Below are 21,280 nucleotides of genomic sequence, written 5' to 3'. Positions count from 1 at the left end.
AACAAGATAAGCACATGTAAGTAATTCCTGCAATTAAAAACCTCCCTAACGCAGGTATAAGGAATTGTTAAAGACAGGACTGACTGAAAAAGGAAAGTGAGGAACTGTTCAGTGTAGCAACGCTGCATGCCACACTTCACAAGACCAGCTCTAAAGAAGTCTTTCTGAAGAAGCCTTAAACTTCTCCTTTACTGGGTAACAAACAAACAGATAGTGACTGACTGTGTTTGTGTTTCTTACTGTCTTCTGCTGGTTGTCTGGCTCGATGTCGGACTCAAAGGTCTGTTTCCGAAGGAGTTTGTGTAGACCTGCTCGCTCTGAGTACGCACTCCAGCCATCGCCCTGGCACCTTCACACAAACCCACACACACAGATGCACCAGGTCAAAGACCCAGACAGCTAAACACACATAAAAAACAACATGCATTGTCACTACTGATACACCTCTGCACCTCTAATCAAACTAGATAACAACAAAAACAGAAGCCTTACACAACACAGTCTCAGCGTCTGTTTGTATTGTATGTGACTGTGTGGGAGAGAGAGATAGAGTGTGCACTACAATGTATCAGACAGGAGATCCCAGTGTTTAATGTTTATCAGGCTCTCTCAGGCCTTTTGTTTCCCGTCTCACAGACACGCGCAGCGTCTCAGACAGTTGGCACCTGTTGCAGTCTGCTGAGACACTGGTGAGGGCATTATGTCTGTGACTGGGGCTCTCTGGTGCAGCTTGGAGTACATCTAGTTTTCCATTCCTGAACTGTTAACTCTAAAAATAGATTCAGTTTTGTCGTTTTAAGGTATCTGTCATGGTGTGTATGTGAAACCAAAGGGCATGTACATCAGTTATACCACTCTCAAACTATAACTGTTGTGTTTATGTAGATGGTTTACCTTCTAGAGACCACAAGCCACGGCTGGATGTAACTCTTTACGCAGTCTCTTACATGTGGATCCAGCTCCACTCTACAAAGAGAGGGATAAGGAGGATAAGAAGACAAGTATTTTCATGCAGACATGCATGCAAACATTCACAGACAACTGAAAACTTTACATTACTCCTCAATCTTAATCTGTACCTCAGGGTCAAGGTGCAGGACAAGTGAATGCTCTGAATATGCAGAATAATTTTACACTGACAACACTGAATGTCCTGTGAAAAAATGTCTTAAGCCAAAAAACTTAAAGCTAAATTCAAGCTAACATAATTTAGAAAAGTTCTACAAAAATTGTAGACAACATGAAGCACATAAAATTAGCAGAAAAACTCAATAATAATTAGACAAAAAAAATCAATAAAAACAAAGAAATTCATGAAAAACAACACAGAGAAAAAAGCATACAGATCAAGCAGTACTGCATCACCGTACTACGTACTGGCCATTTTTAGTTTTGTTAAAAGGAAGGTGAATATGACCAACTTGTCTATTCTTTTAACTCCATACACCTGATGTATGTCTAATAACTAAATAATTTAAGCACCTTATATGACCGTCTTTTATCTATATCTATCATACGTATGAAGATGCTTGCCAAAACTGACATTTTAAATTTGCTAGATAAACAACATAAAGATTAACTTTCCTACATGGACTTCAGAACCATGTTAGATTGCAAGCAAGATGTTTTTGTGTGCAACTTCACACAAAAATAAATCTACCAAAAACTTCCACAGCAAGGATTCAGTAGCTGAATGCATAAAGACTGTTTGAAGGTGCATCTTCTTCAATTATGTATCACTATTATTCATAGTGCTAACATTTTAGGGAAGTTTTTTTGTTTAGACAGCGTGTGTGGATTCCTCTGCGGCCAGTGTCAGACATCCTGTGACTCACCCATCGTCAGGGACAGAGTGTCTTATAGTGCGACACTCCTTCTCCACCTGCTCCACCTTCAGGTCATCGTCAGGGAAGTCTCCCAGTTCCTGCATTAAGGCCACATCTCCACTTCTTAACTGTGACATCAGGAATTCCTCCAGGTCTAAGGGCTCCACTGCTTCATACGACTGGGGCTGCAGAATGAAAGGATGGTGGAGGAGGGGAAGAATTAGGACACATAGCACCAAAAATCATACTATAAGGAACATACAGGAAGTAATATTTGCTAAAGTGCGATTTAAGGATCCTAACAGAGTGCAGTGGATGGCCAGATTACTTCTTAAGGTTAAATATGAGTAATTTGCCAGAAAAGCATGAATGTAACTAAAACACTGCCTCAGAAAAGGGAATATGGAAGATACAACAAACATGACTAATGAGTTGTACAGTCCACATAGTGCAGAGAGGCACAGAGGAAAAAGGAAAGATAGGAAGGGAGGAGGGACCAGGCATGTTGAATCATGACTATTTTACCTCATACCTGTAGAGGAACAAGAGATTGAAGCACATACACAAATAGAAACTGGAACAAACTGGCCTGTAGAAAACAGAAAGGACAGTTTTTTGTCTGTGTGTCTATTTTTAGACAAAAACTCTATCAGCCTCCACTCCAGAGCTACAGCAGATCAAAGGCAAAGCTGTAATCACTTTTATGTACAGTGCAAACGGGCTGAAATTTTCATTTGGGTCTTGGAATCGGTACATATTGTTCAAATCAGCGCACACAATGAGAAAAATATCCCACTGGCATTTAGAGGAGAAGATTAAACACACTTTTCATCATTAGAAAGAGCTCACAGGAAGAAAAAAAAATGCAACTGATGAGATAACACACGGCCCTTTGTGGAGCCAGGCGGGGATCACGAAAGGGACCTGGGAACCTGCATGGAGCAGGTGTTTCTGTGAAGAGTGGCAGCAAACTGGGCAGACCTCCAATCTGATTACAGTCAGCAAGCTGTGGCCGATGAAGGCAGAAGTTTAGAAATAAACTTATACCACAATATCATGGTGAAAGATTTCCTAAATAATAACAGGAAAGTGTCTTCTCAAAGTCTCTTAACATATACAAGGATCAGCCACAACAGTAAAACCACTGACAGGTGAAGTTAATTACATCGGTTACCTCATTAAAATGCAATGTTGCTGGGTAACCTTTGATCCTGGCAGTCAGGTGGATGTCACTCGACACACACTAAAACACCGCTAAGACCAAGTACCCCCCCCTTACAGCAACGGCACCTCCCAATGGCAGTGGCACTCCCAGTAGAACACTGCGCCATGCCACACGGTAAAAACTGGTCAGGAATGACCCAAGGAATGTGATGAAGAGTTCAGGGCATCGACCTGACCTCCACATTCCCCAGATCCTAATCTAATCGAGCATCCTTGGGACATGCCGGGACCCCAGAGTTCCTGTGTCTATGCCAAGTCGGATCCATGGTGGGGCCTGTGACTTCTGACTTCTGACTGAACCCTAGAAGTTTCCTGTGCTGTCTGGCACCAGGGCATTGGCGACACCATCCGTTAAGTCCTGTGGATTGCGAGCTGGGGTACCAGAACGTCCCACGGATGCACAGTTGGATTGGGATCTGGGGAATTTGGAGGCCAGTACAATGCCTTGAATTCTGTCGCATTCCTCAGGCCATTCCTGAGCTGTTTTTGCAGTGCGGCATAGCACATTAACCATCTGGGGGGGCGGGACACTGCCATTGGGAGGTGCTGTTGCAATGAGAGGATATTCTTGGTCTGCAACAGTGTTTGGATAAGTAGTGCATGTCAAATGGCTTCCACATGATCATCAGGACCCAAGGTTTCCCAGCAGAACACTGCGTTGTATCAAGATAATCAATGTAATTCCTCACCTGCCAGTGGTTTTAATGTTAGCAGTATATAAAAAGAATATTTAAAGGCAACCCGCCTAAATTAGGAATTCCAATATGTTATTTTCATTATCAGGGAATGTTCCATCAATATTTATGAAACTGACCTACTCTCTCTCAAAGCCAGAAACTACAGAAATGAGTCTCAAACTCTCAAACTGGAACTGCTCCATAGACAATGAATGGGAGTCTGTTTTCGTGGCCCCACACAAAGTTTGTTTTCTTTTTCATACCCAAATGAACTTCAGCGTTCTCAGTTCTGAAACAGAGAATGTATCCATATACTCAACACATTCGCCTGGCTGCTGAGTGTCATCTATTAAATCTTTCCCAAATCATTGTCTATGGAGCAGCATCAGACTTTATACTTGATGACATCACACATTTAAGTTTTAGCGCTCTAGTTTTTCTAGTTCTAGTGTTTTAGATGATAGAAATAACATGTATGAGTTTTAAAAATGGGCATACTTCCTCTTTCAGCTTTTAATCCTGCACACTGTGCCACACAGGATGCATTTGCCTGACAAATATATGTAGTGTGTGAAAGAGTGGATGCGAGAGAAAGTGTGCAAGAGACAGGAAGAGAAAAAACAAAAATACAGAGTGAAGCCAGCCACTGGCATACACACCAACAGATAATATGCACACACGCAGCAGAGGTAGAGATAGCTGCACCAATGAGGTGAGTCACTGCTGTACACAACTTTTAAACACGTAGTGAATTCCATTTGCCCTCAGACATGTTTTTACACATCAATCCACCCTAAGGGATAATTTTCTCTGCTGAGCACTCCAGAGCAAATTGTACCACACGACTTGGTATTAGCATGCAACACAAGAAGGAACAACTGCACAGACAGCCAGATGGAACAACTGTATCATCATTACGTTAAATGACAGGTCTAAAGAGGAGATGCAACCTGCAACTCCTCCTTTCAATAGAAAAGGCATGACCTTCAACAGTGTCTCTACAGCGGCAGCCTTCTCCATATGTGGATCTCTCTGGCTCTCTGCCTCAAAGTTCAAACAATCATTGTAGCATGCCGCCTCGTTTTCTTGTGTAGTATGGAGGCTGACAAACACAAATGAATGCAAATATATGCATGCCTCTGATCAGCGCCTGCTGCTCTGGGGAGTCATGAGAGGAGCTCGCAAGAAACTACCTTTCCTTGCCAAGTGTCCAGCCAGACTTTCATTCAGCTTATTCATTGGTGATTTTAAAAGTGATGCCATTGCAACTATTTATAAGTATGGAGATTACTTTTACTTGTGGGAAACACTGCAATCTACAAGTGACAAAATTCTGTGCAGACACATGCAACAATAAATAAATAAAACAAGCTTTTTTGGATAAAGTCAATATATGTTAAATCAGTCACTATTGGAACCTTATTTAAGTAACATGCATCCATTTAAAAAAAAACAATATACATCAGCCAACATCACTGTTCTCACTGAGCATTGCAAAGTAGAGCAGAGACGGGAAACAGACATGTAAAGAAGTCATGAGAACACTGCTCCTGCAACATACAGCCACATTTCACCTGAATTACATTATATTTAAGACAATCAACTTTGCCATTAATCTCATTCAAAAGTCTCACTAAAGGACAGCTGTGCTTATATGGAGATTGGAGACTTACCCTGCTGAAAACTGATAACTGCACCATGAAAAGGAAGCGTACAAAATGGCGCACTCCGGATATGGGAACCTACAGTGTGCACCTACTGACGCTGAATGGTTTTTGTTGAAACTAAGCCGCAACGCAGCACACAGATCCTCTTTAAATTGATCCTCATATTCCTCGAAGCTAAGAACTAGCTAGAGTAGATTAAACAGGAAACAATCAGCATCACTAAAAAGTGGAAGGGGTGGTTTTTAGCTAATCACAATAAATGTTTAAGTTAAGCCTTGACTGTTTGAACCCGTGATATGTTTTGACAGCAGTTTTGAGCATTCAGGCAAAGTGTCTTGCCGTTTAGTGTCAAAGAGAGGAAACCGCAAGGCATTAGAGGAAGTGACATCAAGCAAGGCGTCCCTCCATCAACTGGTGTTTCAACAGACAGGAACAGAAACTACAGGCACACACACACACACACACACACACACACACGTGCATTATGCTTATACACACACACACAGGCTGCAAAAACACATGTGGCTTTTCCCCTTAATCTCTCAATTTGTAGATTAAAACCTACAACAGTGATCAGTCAACATCCTTCATATTAAGGGAACTAAAAATAGCAGGAGAGTAATTGAGAGGGAGAATTATGATGATCAACAGAGTGATCCGCGTCGTAACTGCAGCAACAAACATCCCTCCCTCCTCACAACAAACATCCCTCCCTCATCCATGCACTAGACGCGACTGCTGAATAATGGGAAACTATCATCCCGGAGATTATAGCATTAAAACCTCTCTCCCGCATCCCAAATCCGGCCATATTAAAGATTTGCCTGTGTAAGCTGCAAGGTAAGCAGGCCCCATCCAGGGCCTATCGGTAGCCAAGACACTGACCCATTTCCCAAGCAGGTTAGAGATTAACCGTGTTGCATGCTACAAGCTGGGGTGGGATGGACGGTCCAAGTACTCCTCCTCAAACCCTGTCAGCTGATGAGCTCAAGGATCATCAGCGGGTAAGTATCAAAGGGCCTCAGCTCAGTTAGTCAAGCACACAGATATGTCAGGAGACTTAGTGCCTAAGAGCTTTAGAAAACTTTAAATGAGAGAGATGTAGGGCGGCAAAGGAGGAAGAAATGTGAGGGAAAGACAGAAATAGAAAAAAAGCAGGAAGACTGACAGAGGACTAGATGAATCTGGGAGGCAGAGACAGAGGTTCAGAGGGGTACCACAGAGAGACTAAGAGCGTAGCGGGAACAAATCCCTGCAAAGGATTACTGTGCATCATTCTGTCTGCTTGTTTGAGGCAGCAGGAATCACTCCAACTGTCTGCCAGGCTTCAGCTAAAGAGGCAAGAAAACAACCCATCATAATGGTGTTCAATTGTCTGCAGAAACTAAAGGGTACTTGGTTTTCTAAACCCTGTTAAATCAAAGACCAGGCAGTGTCATCCCTGTTTCAACAAAAGCACGTTAAGCCATGACTAAGTTCCCATCTCATCTATTGTAAGAGGAAGAAAGATTCTTCCTAAAAAAAATCTCAGCTCTTTTGCAGAAATGCAGAGGGCTGTTTTTGCAAAAGCAGTACTTACGCTGTGGCAGAAATTTCTACGATTCCAATTATAATTGCTGAGACTACACACCGCACTGAGTCAGACGTTCTCAGCACTAATGACAGTAAAGAGGATGTGAAGGAGATATGCTTATAGCCATTTGGTGGTATAGGCATAAACGCTAAAGCTGTATGCGAGCAGCATTAGGGCAAACCACTGCGCTGACCTTTTAGTCACACAGTTTCTCCTCAACAAGAATTACATCACTATTAATAAGTGAAGTAACATTATGCAAACAGCATTTATTCTTAGTCGGCGTACCTTCTTAAACCCACTTTACATGTTAGACGGCTGTATTTACACAAAAAAGAATTTGCCATCTGCAAAGTTGCTGCATTTTTTCTTTATTTAAAAATATAATGTGTAATTTTTCCACAGTTTATTGTCTATGTCATATTTTGTTGAGTTGTGTACATACATTATAGGGATGCAACGATCCGATATCTGGATCGAATATCGCCCCGATATCACCAAAATAGATGGATCGGGTATCAGAAAATGCCACCTATACCTGAGGCGATCCTTTCCCTTGAAATCTATTACGATGCAAGCTAAGTCATACGTCATGGAGTGAAGGAGAGAATCTGCTGTGTGGAGGTATTTCACACTATTTCAACTGTTGTTGCACAACTGTTTATTTTTGTTAAAAATAAATAGATCATCATTGCATTAATCTGTTTCATCTTGTTTTGTTTTATCTTAGGAAAAAACTGTGTTGTCATCAATGGCTGATGCCTCTAGTCTTTTCTGTTCTACATGTAAAGGTATATAGCTTTTTAGGTCGGGTCCATGTCATTGGTTCGACAGCCCATTGGTTCGACATCCCATTATTCCGAATGTCCGCGGTGCTGAACGGCTTGCAGCGGGCGTATGGTGCACCGCGACCGGCTTGAGGCAGAGCAGGCTCACGGCTTATGTGTTTGTCACTTTCTTTTTCATTTTAACCCACACCATGATCTTTTCCTAACCCTAACCAAGTGGTTTTTGTGCCTAAACCTAACCAGACCTTAACCACAGGGCACCATGATGATTTCGGAACGGACTTAGGAACAATGAGTTTAATATGGTCGGAACAATGGGATGTCGAACCAATGGGCAGTTCCCTTTAGGTCAACCATGGTATCGGATTGGTATCGGGTATCGGCTGATACTCAAAGCCAAAGCATCGGGATCGGTATTGAAACTGAAAAAGCTGGATCGGTGCATCTCTAGTACATTATAATGCCAATAATGCTCAAACCCAGAGAAACCTGTCATTTCCATCAAGGACAAGGTTCTCATCAATTGGTTGCCATTGCCTGTCAGTGGCGTCCTATCTCCATGCATCAGGGTTGTGGTTGTTTGCAGGAAGCTTTCATGAAATGGCTTTTTATCCAGTTTTATGCCACATTTTCATGATACACTTTTTTGATATTGGTTGTTTTTACTGTATGTTTTAGCAGATGAAGGATTTTAGTAGTCTAGCATCTGGATCTTAAGTTAAAAGAGAAAAATGCTGTGTAAACATTAGCAGCAGCTCAGCTCCAGCCCCTGCCGTGCCAAACTGCATCTGAGAAACACTTATTTCTAACACAAAACTACTTAATTCATTGTTTTTATCCATTTAAATCACCGGGTCTGTCTGTTTTGGAAAGACAGAGACCTTTATGGATAATTGTGATCCCAGGAAAAACCACCTGAATGTCTGGATCTTAGGTTACCAGGGGAAAAAGGTGAGTACGCATTAGCAGGAGCTGGGCTAGCAGCCTCACCAGGCATCAGAGAGACACTGATTTTTAACGTAAAACTGCTATATTCAGTGCTTCAATGAGTTTAAGTCACCTGGTCCTTTTGTTTCAGAGATAATGAGACTTCTGCGGATAATTTGGTTCCTGGTTAAAACCTCCTGAACTATGAACACAGAAGAATTCTGGACTGGGAGAAACTGACTGCACTGATCTTTTGTTATTGTTTTGACTGAAAGACCCCTGCTGGCAGAAGATTACATTGCACATTTGAAGGCAAAATAGGTGATTCTGGATAAAAAATATTTAATGTTGTTTCCCATTTCTAGGTTGTTAAATACAATAAGGCGCTTTGGGGTGGGGGTTGGTTCAAATACCAACCCCAAAGTGTCAGTATTGGACAGCCTGAAAATCAGACTCAACAATCAACTATCTTTACCCCAAATCACCGACTCCACCTTTAAGTTAAAGACAAAGTCTCACATTGCTTACTTTCCTTTCTGAAACCTGCCTGCAGCAAGCAGCACATGATAGCATGCAAATAATTAACAACCCTTTTTTTTCTATGTGGCAGAGAACATATCCTGGATGATGTGACAAATACCTGCTGGGTTCCAAAAGCCAAGGTATCTTTTAACAGAAGGGAACTCACCACAGTCAGGCACACTGCTGAAGCCGAAGCGTTTGAGTTGGTTCGGCTGTGTTGAAAGCCATAGTTCCCACTGAAGTGACGTCTGATCTCTGCTGAAGAGTGCCTGGAACAAAACACAGAAACACATACAGATTTAGGTAGGCTTTTAGTTCAGGAGGCAAAGAATAACACACCCGCATGTCATAATTGTGGGCTATTTAAAGATTAATATTGATGTAGAAACAGGAAAAAACACCCACAGCCTCGTGTAAAACCTTTTGTACAATCCCACCAACATTCACACAGCGTATCTTAATGAGAGATGCAACAGCAATTCCATCATTGTTCCTACTCGCATTAGTTTGAATTGGTCAGCCATGGTGATTCCATTCAAACTATTGTTTGCCCATCTCTGCTGGCTGTGTAAAGGCTTTGTCAGGCTGGCAGCCATACAGGCAGCGGAATAAATATAGTGTCCTGATTTAAGGGTCAGACCGAGCAGGAAATCAACATGACATAGGAATGGAGTAGTATTCAAATATATTAGTTGGGGATGGTGTGTATGTGTCTGTGTTTGTGTGAGTTTGCCTGTAGCCTTCTCCGAAAAGAAGGGACAACAGAGGATGACAAGAACAAAGCCAGTGTCCCAATTTGTTGCCCACATTTCATTTCTATGCGACGCTGCGCAAATGCACTATGTCTTTGTAATTAATCTACCATATCATTTAAGCCCTACCAAGCTTTACACAATGACTGCCTTATTCTCTGCGGTTCAATGACGACAGGCCAGTTTTGTGTGTGTGAGCATGTGCGTTTACTATGTGTGTATGAATGCTTTTGTTTGTGTTGTGTTAAAGTTGTTCATATTTGTATGTGTTTCTGCATTTGCAAGTGTCACAAGCAGTTTACTGCAACACTGCCGCACGGGGGGAGAGTTAGAGGGCAAAGACTTAAAGTAAATGGGTCACATTCCCAACTGCTTCCCCTGTGGTCAATCTCATGGGTTCATTAAGTCCCCTTGGCCATTGTTACGACAACCCTGTTACTAATTACCACCACAAACCAATAAACGCCAGCGCAATGGAGGAATGCCCACACGACAAAACCACTGAGGCTTCAGAGCCATGAAGCATGTTGAGTCTGTGAAACAGCTTTGTGCAAACTTCTGAAAACTGAATCAAACCAAGAATGAAAAGCTGCTTAAAATTTCCTGTCCACACATGCTCTTCTGATAGTTTACATTTCAATCTAAAGGGGCATGATGACGAATACAACACTCTCTATTTGATTCTGGCATTCATGCACATTCAGTCTCCCCTCCCCCCTGTCAATCACATAACATGCTGAGTCAATACAATAACTGAACGCCAGGGAAGGTTAAGGCATGGGTGGGAGAGCGGTATACAAATTTACACAAAGAGCAAAGTCCAGAAGTGCAGCAGCATTTCATTTACACACATAGCTGCCCCAATGTCATTTTAAAATCAACATTACATGGCTGCAAAGGGCAAGAAAAAAATCTGATGAAGCACATTACAACACACACACACACACACACAGGCCGATTTCCCCAGCAGCCACAAACAGAGGTATGCTTGGCCACACTATCAACTTTTACTCTTATCACTGGCAACAACAGTTCTGTTATGTAACTCCAACTTGTGCAAAAGTCACTTTAAGGCTGCATAGTTCTCATATTTAACCCTTACATAACTCAGAGAGTAGACTGCAGCCTGATAAAGGAGTCGTGCAGGTACACAGCAGACAACACAAACACCTAAAGGCTACTCAGTCAACACAACCCTCCACTGCTGGTCACTCAGCAGGTTGTACAGCAGTATGTTTGTGCACGTGGAAATTGGTTGTTGACAGATTTCATACACGCACCACACCTTGCACCTGCACATCAACAACCTGAAGTCTCGTCACACGCCCACTTTTTACATTACTCCTAGTAATGCAATGTGTCAACTCACATAAACCCCTTGGAGCTTAAAGAAGTTGCAGGTAAGAAACTAAAGCTCCAGAGAGTTTCAGGTCAACTCAACAAATGACACTCCTCAAAGCTCCACCTTATCTGTATCTGTAGGAGTTATTGACAAGCCAGCGTCATGACTTCTGCCTCAGACACCTCACGTTTGGTCAGATTGGTTTTAGCATGTTTGAAATACGACTGGCTACTGCTTAGATTTATGTGATTCTGATGTTATATACTGCTGCAAACAAGAACGCCTTTTCTTGCTCGGGGGCAGATTGTCTGGTGGGTGTATTGAGCTTGTACCCAAGGCAATTTAAACCCTGTAAAATCCGTCTCATAACTTGACTTCAAAAGGAACATGCCCTACCCTGTGTGCAGACTGAGCCCACAACCACTTCACCACTAAAATGTGCCCTCCCTCTATATCTTTGATTGCCACTGGAGAGACAAAGCTCAAAGCTCATGTTTACCAACCCATACTATAACAGAACGTACACGTAAAGTAATATTTGCATATGCATGCACATGCTGTCTGCTTACTTGCACACACTGAGACACATTTAGGGCCTGCCTATAAAAAGACCAGGCAAGTAAAACAGTAATCAGCTCTTGCCAAGCAGAGCCCAGCAGACATTATTTTACCACTAGTAGACAAACAGATTGTCAAGGCGCACAGCATCTGTCATTCTCGTCAACGGGCCCCTGTCTTGGCATCCTTTGTTACATAAAGCTGCTCTGGTCAGGAAGAGAAGAAAACAGAGCTTTGGATTTTGGTGATTTTGGTGACATGATAGAAAAAGCAGCTTCTGTCATAAGCCTGGTATAAAGCAACGTCCTCATGACTTTTTTTGTGAAATAAGACTGAAGTTATGAAAAAGCAACAGCATCTTTTCCTTATACAGATCTGACACTGTCTGTGAAAACAGCTGTTATTGAAGTTGACTGCTTCAGTCTTGAGAGCAGCTTCTGAGGTTTTTGTGCTTCATCGGGGCACAGGGCTCCAGATCTGACATCTCTGACAATGACCACAGTGGCATTCCCCAAGAGGCATATTCTTCAACACCACTCTCTCAGTGTGATGATATTGTCCTAAAATAAAATATGAGCAGACCCATAGCAGCAAATCACTATAGGCTGTAACCTCTCTCTCTATTGAGCAATGCATATGGGAATTCCCAACATCTTAAATGTACGATTTAAATAAAAGGCTACATTAAATACCCGAGGAAAGTACAGCACAGTGATCAGAAATTGAATTCCGTCTCACTGTGAGAACATACTGTACCAAACATACTGTTATGGTTGTTTTCCAAAAAGAAGCAGAGTCCTTTACTGGCAGTGCAGCCACTACTAGCCCTTTTCCCTCCACATGTCCTGGCTTGGCTTGGCTTGATTTGATCTGACTCAGTGCAGGGATTTGTGTCTCCATACAACAGGGCTACCTGCTTGAAGGTGTGTTTTACTGATGACGCACTTGTGTTTGTGAACCAATGGGAAGATTTTCTGTCTGCCCAGCTGGTGTTATCAACAACCTGATTGTACTGTTATTGAGTTTTTTTTAATTTCTCCCAGCACTGCATGAATGTACACCCGACGCCCATCGCCTCAAGCTTGCTGTCAATGTCTCAGGCACACCGGAATGATGCTCTACCTCTTTTTTGCTAAAGATCCAATCATTACTGAAGGGTATGTCATGCAAGAGTGCCAATAAAAAACAAAAAACAAATTGGATCTATCTTCTGACAGTTTCTTTATTTACGTTATTTGCATTATTTCTTGAATAATGATGATGACACCCTTCTGATGTCCCCACAACCCTCTTAGAGGCAGTCAATGTGCCTCGACCAGACTACTGAGATAATTTATCTCTGCACAACTAATGGTAACTGAAGCGCAAATCAACATGGCATGGTCTGACTCAGTGCAGCCAAAAGTGCGCCGAAAAATACCTCCATAATCACAACATCACCATGGTCATGTTGGAGGTCAATCTTTGTTACAACATACTTTCACGTAGTGTATCATTAATCATCCATAGTTTGGCAATAAGGTCAGAGTAGGTGTGACTACCAACCTGCTGCATGTATACACAGTTTTACAGTATCCAGGCTACCTCAGTGCATGTGCAACGTGTTGTCAGATTTCCAACGCAACCTGATACCTCTGAGTAACCTGATTTTGTGTGTATGTAAACATACAACTATACACTTGAAATCAAGCTAAAGCCCACTGAATCAATTGCAAAACGTCAACAAATGCGCCCCCTTTGGTATCAGACTTTTGAACTGCTATTAAGACAGCATTCTCCCAGCTGAACACAAAAGCCCGATTCCAATAATTACCAGCTTTCTCTGTCTTTTTTTTCCATGAGATAAAATTAGAAAAGGTAATCAACACTGATGAGGACGGCACTCTTTAAACAGCTGCTACGCGGGAGCCGAGCCAGAATTAAGACTGAACTGACAGCGAATTCCGGCTATAATTCAGGGCTGATGACACATTAGGCGCACTGTGAAAACACATCAAGACTCAGCACATTTTGGCACCAACATCCTGTTTGTTTGTTTGTGTAAGAGCCGGAAATACTCCATCATATATCACATTATGAACATTAAGTACAGCAATGACAGCATTACTATGTCATGTCATAGCACTGATGAGTATAATAATGAGTTATTAGTTTATTAGTAGTATTTATTACTAGTTTCTATATTTTGAGACAACAAGGCCATTTTGTAGGTAGAACTGTAGATTGATTAACCAGACTTTGATAGTTACTAGCTGTAAAACATACAGCAGGCCCATATATAAATGAATACATGAATGGTTTCCTTCATGGGTTGGTAGTGATGGTTATGAGAGAAAATCAATTGTCTCTTATTCAAAGACAATGAGAAAGGCCACAAGGCCAAAAAATGTTTCATCATTAATCAGAATGTAATAACATTTGATAAGGCAGCTTCGTGTGTGACCCCATTATTTCGAGAATTTATGAGCTGTCAAACAAACCTCTACTCTATCAGTAATGCTGTGAGACTTCAAGCTAGGGAGAGTGATTTAATGTGAATACTGGATATCAACACAGTTTGGCAAACTGTCTTTGAGACCTTCCCTAAAATATCTGGATAAAAAGTGGAGCTGTCGCCATTCATTGTACTGTTTGGTGTGGCCCCAGTAGACGAGTCTCTCAGTAGTTGGGAAATCAGCATGTTAGCCTTCTGTTCTCTTTTAGCCAGGAGACTGATATAAACGTGAAACTCTATTAGGAGCTGCGTCTTGTCAAAATAAATCAAACCCTATATGACTGGACCATGTGGGAAACTTAATTTGAAAGGACAGACACAGGAAGTGGTCAGGCTCAGCAGTCAGACAGGAGTCAGGTTAATTTCCAGGGCTGGTACCTGCGGTTATTCCACAGGCTAGTTAATAACATTTCGGGCAGGAAATCCAAAGTGTGGGATCATTTTGAGAAGGTGAAGGACGAACCCAAGGTGATATGTAAACTCATCTTCATTGGTCGACTACAAACATGACGTATCATCTGAAACATGGAAGTAGCTACATGCTCATTAGCCACTTAGCACAATCATTACTGCTTTGCAGACCGCGTCATTAACAGGCGGCTCGCTCAGTGTGTGACGTGCACTTGTAGATAAAATATAGGCCTATATTAATGAAGGTTCATTAGTACGGTTTTGTATTTCTCTGTAATGTAGCACAGTGTTAACAATGTTACTGATACTATTCTTTCTCACACCTTCAACTCAAACCATTGTGTTGCCCCACCCAAAATATATAATTTAATAATGAAATCGATATCGTTAACATGTGGGCGACTAGTCGACTAATGGCCCTAAATGACGACTATTGGTCGACTAGGAAAATTCTTATTCTGGGGCAGCCCTAGAAAATATTTGACAAGGATTTAGAAATGGATCCAATGTCTTTGATTCTGGGTCTCCCAGGTAGAAATACATCTGCTGCAGCTAGCAAAAATGTCAATATTCTTACTTTGCTGCAAGAAAAAATAAGGGCCCTTCTGTTATGGGTTTGTGTAAAGTTACATTTGAGCCGATTCCTTTGGAATATCTTACAGATGTTGTACATACCAAAGCAGGTCAGTTCCACAAAGTCTGGCTGCCTCATTTGAATTATCTTAGACCTGATTCTTCTGCCATTATTTTACAAGGAACCTCTGACCTGCAACAGACTATTTCCTGTAACCTCCAGCACATATTTGTCAGTCTGAGCCGTTGTTGTTTGTTTGACTGGTTTATATGTGACTGGTGTATATTGTTCTTGTGGAAATATAGAAAATTCAATTTAGTAGTTGACAACTACTCAGTTTATTGAATAGCTGTTGCAGCTCTTGGTTGGTACGGGGTGTGGAGTTGGTTAAGTTTTTCTTCCTTTTTCTCTGTTGGACCTGTTCAGACCTGTGATATAATGTGAAGAAACACAATAAATAAGACTTTGATCAAGAGCTGGGCGATTTCTGAAAGGTCTCAAGACTCCCTCCCATTACAACAAGTCTCATTGTACGTTCCAGAGTGAAAACCTTTCATCATCCCCTCTCTATAGAAAGAGGTCGGCCCCTCTTTTTGTCACGTCATGCTGTCTATGGCAGGCCTGCACTTGCTGTGTGTGCATATGGTGTGTTCCTGTCAGCATTTCAGGAATCATTGGAAAGCATTCCTCAAATTGAATCCTGCTCTAAAACTGCAGTTTCAATGCCTCTCGTGACTACGTTTCTGATTAATAGCCCTCTCAGATAGCCAAATCTATAATTTTACTCATGATTATCTGTATTTACGCCTCATGACGTAACTCCCACCAGGCATGCTGCTCTTCCAGGCAGTCTACAATTATCCCTATTATCATCACTATTATCAAGTCAATCCACTGGAGGTGGGTGGCTCCTCTGGCTTCTGCTTTCTCCCATAAGTCCTTTCTTCCTCAGCTGAGCCCCAAAGAAACACAGGAAAACAGAGAGTTGCGTGGCGTACATGACAAGAGGAGAAAAGCAGACCAAAGGGATGCCCCCACTGCGTGTCTCATACTATCATATGTCTCCAGACTTAATGGGTCTCACTGCTATCAGCGCCATCACGCCTCAGCTTCCTGTCAGAGGGAGGCACACACAAACACAGCAGTCATTTGGCAAGACTCAGACCACAGATGGCTAAGAGCAAGAAAAAGTGACCGAAAGAAACTTTGAACACAACTTTTTTAGCTGCGTTTAAGTCCTTTAACCACAGGGCAAGTCTTTTATTAAAAGGTTTTTGGGGGGAGCCATGCGTCTTTTTGACACCCTACCCACTTCATCACTCAGTGGCCCACCAACAGCCATGCGGGTTAACAGATGTCATTAAACAGAGCCCGCAGGAAATCAGATGTAACTCAATCCGGCTCCCCCTGCCACTAAGGAGTATTGAACGACAGAGGCCCCACGTCCACAGCTGTCCGCACACCTGTTACCATATGCTAGTGAGCAACATCATGCTCAGCAGCAGAATATTAAGCGTTCAGCTACCTTTCAGTCCACTCACCAAAACTGAACACTGTGCTCGACCTCTATGTTTTGCATTTTTGACTGATATATTCTCACACCTCTTTCCCTTTTGCCTTTTTATTTGCTTATTATTAAGAAACAGACATTTCCTGATTTGAAACTGCCATACACAAGGAAAAAAAGCGAAGTGAAACAGGAGCAACATAGAGTCTGTAGTGTGCAGGATGTCCCTCACACTCCATCCTGATAGAGAGATCGAGAGAGGAACTGCTTGTGAGCACATATAGACTGTTTCGGGGTGGATGAAAGAACACTCCTTATTTAACCCTATAGTAACACCATTACAAATACGGGATGTACTAGTTGACATGGCAAATAACAGGTTGTCCAGCCTGCTACATATTATATACTTCAGTTTCAAATTGTGACCACTGGCTAGATTATTTTACAGTTTGTCTGACCAGTGCATGTTGTATCATAATTCTTTGAAATTACACATATCGGGGCAACCTCAGCAACAACAACATCAGCAGGTCTGGCCCAAGCAGCAACCACCAGGGCTGAAAAATGAAGCCAATGTAGAAGTACCACAAACTGCAGCTCCTCGAACAGTGACGTGGGAGGGAAGCCGCGGCTAGTCAGGCGGCGATTCTCTCGTAAATCGGCCTGTTCTTCACCCTTCCTGTCATCTGACAGTTAATGGCCTTCAATAGCCCCTCCTGTTGTGGAAGGCCACCGCGGTCTTTTTAAACTAAAAGGGTTCCGCCAATATGACCACCCTCCGAGGCGGAAAATTGGGCACCTCGGATCAACTACCCAATCCGGCTCTGTGTGTATTAACGCTCGCAGCTGGCCGGCAAAACGGCCCAACATCCGCGGAAAATCTGTCAGTGTGAAAGGGGCTATAGAAACAGACAACCATTCACACCTACAGCCAATTTAGAGTCACCAATTTACCTGCATGTCTTTGGATTGTGGGAGGAAGCCGGAGTACCCGCAGAAAACCCACGCTGACATCGGGAGACTACACAGAAAGGCTCCCCCACCCTAAGTTCAAATCCCCCACCCTGGGTTCGAACCACAAACCCTCTTGCTGTGAGGCGACAATGCTAACCACGGCACCACCATGCCGCTAGGTTTTGGTCTCTAAAGCTAATTTCCCCCTTCATGACAACTATATGGGGAGGGGTAAATTTTTATATTACTCACTTATTTACATTTACATCATTTAATTAAGGGTGGGGACGCCTGCATGACAGGCTGTCTGTGAGTCGTAACCACTGTCTGTAAGTCAGATTCACCCCTCGCTCGTTTACAGTTCTACCCTCTTGTCCAAATATGGTCACTTTTGGCTCCAAAAACCAAGATGATTACGTCTGAAATGACAAACTCAGGGCTTCAAAACAGATGATGATGGATGATGATCTGGACTTGGGACCTGGGTCTTTTCACCTTTCAACAGTTCATTGTCATAATAAAGGCAAAAATGTTTAAAATAATTGCATGTCAAAGCACTGACTGTCTGATCTCCTTTATAGCTTAGCTTACACAACCTGGCATTTGACATAAAACGACCCAACTCTAAGTCCATTTTCATCAGGTATTGACATTATTTTGTGCACCTAACATGTGTTGTACGTAAGATAATGTGTTATTTTTATATTACATAATATGTATTCAGTGTTGCTGGGTCAATATACAAATGATTTGATGTTAAAATTTCCCTCACAACAACTCACAGCAGTCTATGCTAAGATCATTTTGAGAAATCATTATCAACACACTGTATCTCTTTCTCTTGCGTCATCACTTACTGGCTGTGCTGGTTAACACTTTGCAACCACATATTCTACAAACCCAGTGCTTATACAGCGCAACATCTTCTAAGCAGCCCCTCTGCTGGCTCATCAACAGATTCTGACGGTGACCCAAGATCCCTCACATCCCTCAGCAGCTGAGCTCAGCTCTGCACAGCACAGCACAGCACAGCACAGCAACGATCCATGATTTCTCCAGGCTATTAGAGACAAGAGTACGGTGCAATCACTGAGGTGGATGGAGGATTTCACCAAGTAAATGCTTCGGAGTAGAGCTGAAACGATGATCAGACATTAATCTGCAACTACTGAGATAATCGATTTGCTGCTTTTCTCTGTTTTATATTATTGTAAATTGAATGTAGACTGCAGTTTGAAGACGTCATCTTGGGCACTGGGATGTTGTGGTTGGCATTTGTACTGTTATTTTTTTTTACATTTTACAGACAAAAAAAATCAAGAAAATAGTTATCAGATTAGGCAGTAATTTAAAAATCATGGCTTGCAGCCCTAGTTTAACCATTTTAGAAACATTTTGCATGACTGCATCACTGGTGATTCATTAAAATTCCTTATGTCAGACGGTCATTCATAAAGTTTTAGATGTGAGGGCGCGTAAAAGCTGCAGAAACAAGGGAACAGATTTGGGTTAAGAGTGTTTTTAAGAGAGGATCAAATGGGATTAAAACAGTGCTGACTGTTGTGAGGGTAAACAATATTTCTCCTCATCATGCAACATCATAACTCAGAACTAATCTCTCCACCTCCATCTTTAAACTGCTGGAACATCTTGCACATATTGTACAACACACTCAGCCTGACCAGCACATACTGTACCGGAGAGGCGTTATATGGCTGTGCCACTAATCATAGGAAGCATTAGTGTGTTTGTTTTAATGAGTCGCACTATGGAGGAGGCATGGTACACAATAGACTTCCATGTATATACTTCCTCCACACCTGGTCAGTGTCTCAGCAGGAACTATGACCACATCCCTCCTCATTCATGGCAGCTCTAAGGGCTTACACACCAGCACAGGAAATGATCATATTAGAAACACTAGATATAGAATCAGCATCCTCGTGAGGAGGAAACAGCACTGATAAAATACAGATTTGTCAACTTGGTGCAGCATTGTTTCTCTGCTTCAGAGGAAGTAATGAGAGAAACTAATGTATTCATGATTGATCACATGGCTGTCACTGTTACCAGAAGTTCACTATGTCCTGTGATAATCCTTCTGGGGAAGTTGAAGAGAAGTTGGCTGTTTATTGTCCTCCAGGCTGCCTTTTTTTCCGGGACAGGGTGGACCAACCTGCAGCATTAACATTCACAACATGTGGCTGCCTGCTCCGCTGTGGAATCCCCATCCAAATGTCAAGACAGAGCTCCCACCCATATCTCTGGGGAAGTTCACATTCAACTCCCTGAAACTAAAGCTTGACACCACAACAACATTTCTAACCTACAACACGTTTGTACCTGTTGATCTTCAGAGCGAAAGCCCGTCGCTCAGCGCTGTTGAGAGAAGCCATATGTGAGTGTGAGGTCCGGTTGAGCGGCTCCGCTGGCTCCGGTGTTTTCCTGCGGTCTCGCCGCCTCGCTGTCACCGACACGCCGCTACTTCTCCTCCTCGCTACAGCTAACTGTCATGTCAACACTCATCTTGGCTGTGGCGGCGGCGGCAGCAGCTTTCCTGGGTGTAAACTTCCGCATTTGATTTGAGCCATCCCGTGGAGAGAGAGAGAGAGAGAGAGAGAGAGAGCGCACTAGGGAGGGAGAGAGAAAGGCGCGAGGGGTGGGAGGGGATGATGGGACACGCTGGATGAGACACGCGCGCTCCCTCGCTGCCGAGATAAGCTTTGAGTTTACCGAGCAGGCAGTCACAGTTTTCTTCTGCTCAGTCACACACACACACACACAGAAAAAATAAAAAACAAAAAAACAAATCCAGTTTATTATGAGAGGAAATTAAATACCTACAATAGTACAATAGTAGGGGAGACTGGGGTCAAATGTAACAATCTTCCTCCACATACAATTATGTTTGAAAGGTGCAGTGTGCAGAATGTAGGGGATACACTGGCAGAAATGGAATATAAGCATGCTTTTTTAGTGTATAATCACCTGAAAGCAAGAATCAGTTTGGTTTTCTTAGAATTAGCCATCTAGATCTACATTTTTTTTTTTTTTTTTTTAAAGATTATGTTTTTGAGGCTTTTGCTTTTAATGGACAGGACACTGTGAGACATGCGAGAGAGAGAGAGAGAGAGAGAGAGAGAGAGAGAGAGAGAGAGTCGGACGACATGCAGCAAAGGGTTGCAAGCCAGAGTCGTACTCGCAACTGCTGCAGCAGGGTATCACCTCTATACATGGGGCGCTGGCACTATCCACTACTCTACCAACGCCCCTAGATCTACATTTTAAGGGTGGGGGGAAAAAACCAATGCAGTATCGTATAGTATTGTATAGTATGGTATTGTATTGTATAGTAGCTATAGTATAGTATCGTATAACAGTATTGCATGGTATCGTATGGTATTGTATCATAGCGTATAGTATCATATAGTATATTATCGTATAGTATAGTATCATATAGTATACTATATGATACAATACGGTA

The 21,280-nt window shown here is 42.4% G+C and overlaps 1 protein-coding gene across 2 annotated transcripts in view; it reads right to left on the bottom strand.

Annotated features, from left to right (window-relative positions):
* dock8 (dedicator of cytokinesis 8) overlaps positions 1-20,392 on the bottom strand; it is a 73,351-nt gene extending 52,959 nt beyond the window's left edge. Inside the window, exons 1-5 of one of the 2 annotated variants that reach the window (XM_049578055.1) lie at positions 20,140-20,392; positions 9,371-9,473; positions 1,836-2,011; positions 895-966; positions 241-349 (exon numbers count right to left, since the gene is read on the bottom strand). In XM_049578055.1, coding sequence (XP_049434012.1) covers positions 241-349; positions 895-966; positions 1,836-2,011; positions 9,371-9,473; positions 20,140-20,192 — 513 coding nt within the window. In that variant the 5' untranslated portion in view covers positions 20,193-20,392. Of the gene's footprint in view, positions 1-240; positions 350-894; positions 967-1,835; positions 2,012-5,400; positions 5,694-9,370; positions 9,474-20,139 lie in introns of those variants that run through there. The other variant, XM_049578056.1, reaches the window with a different exon arrangement.
* Between the last annotated feature and the right edge of the window lie 888 nt (positions 20,393-21,280).

This window comes from Epinephelus fuscoguttatus, linkage group LG6 (assembly GCF_011397635.1).
Source record: "Epinephelus fuscoguttatus linkage group LG6, E.fuscoguttatus.final_Chr_v1".
Classification (NCBI taxonomy): domain Eukaryota; kingdom Metazoa; phylum Chordata; class Actinopteri; order Perciformes; family Serranidae; genus Epinephelus; species Epinephelus fuscoguttatus.
This window is presented reverse-complemented; position numbering and strand designations above follow the sequence as displayed.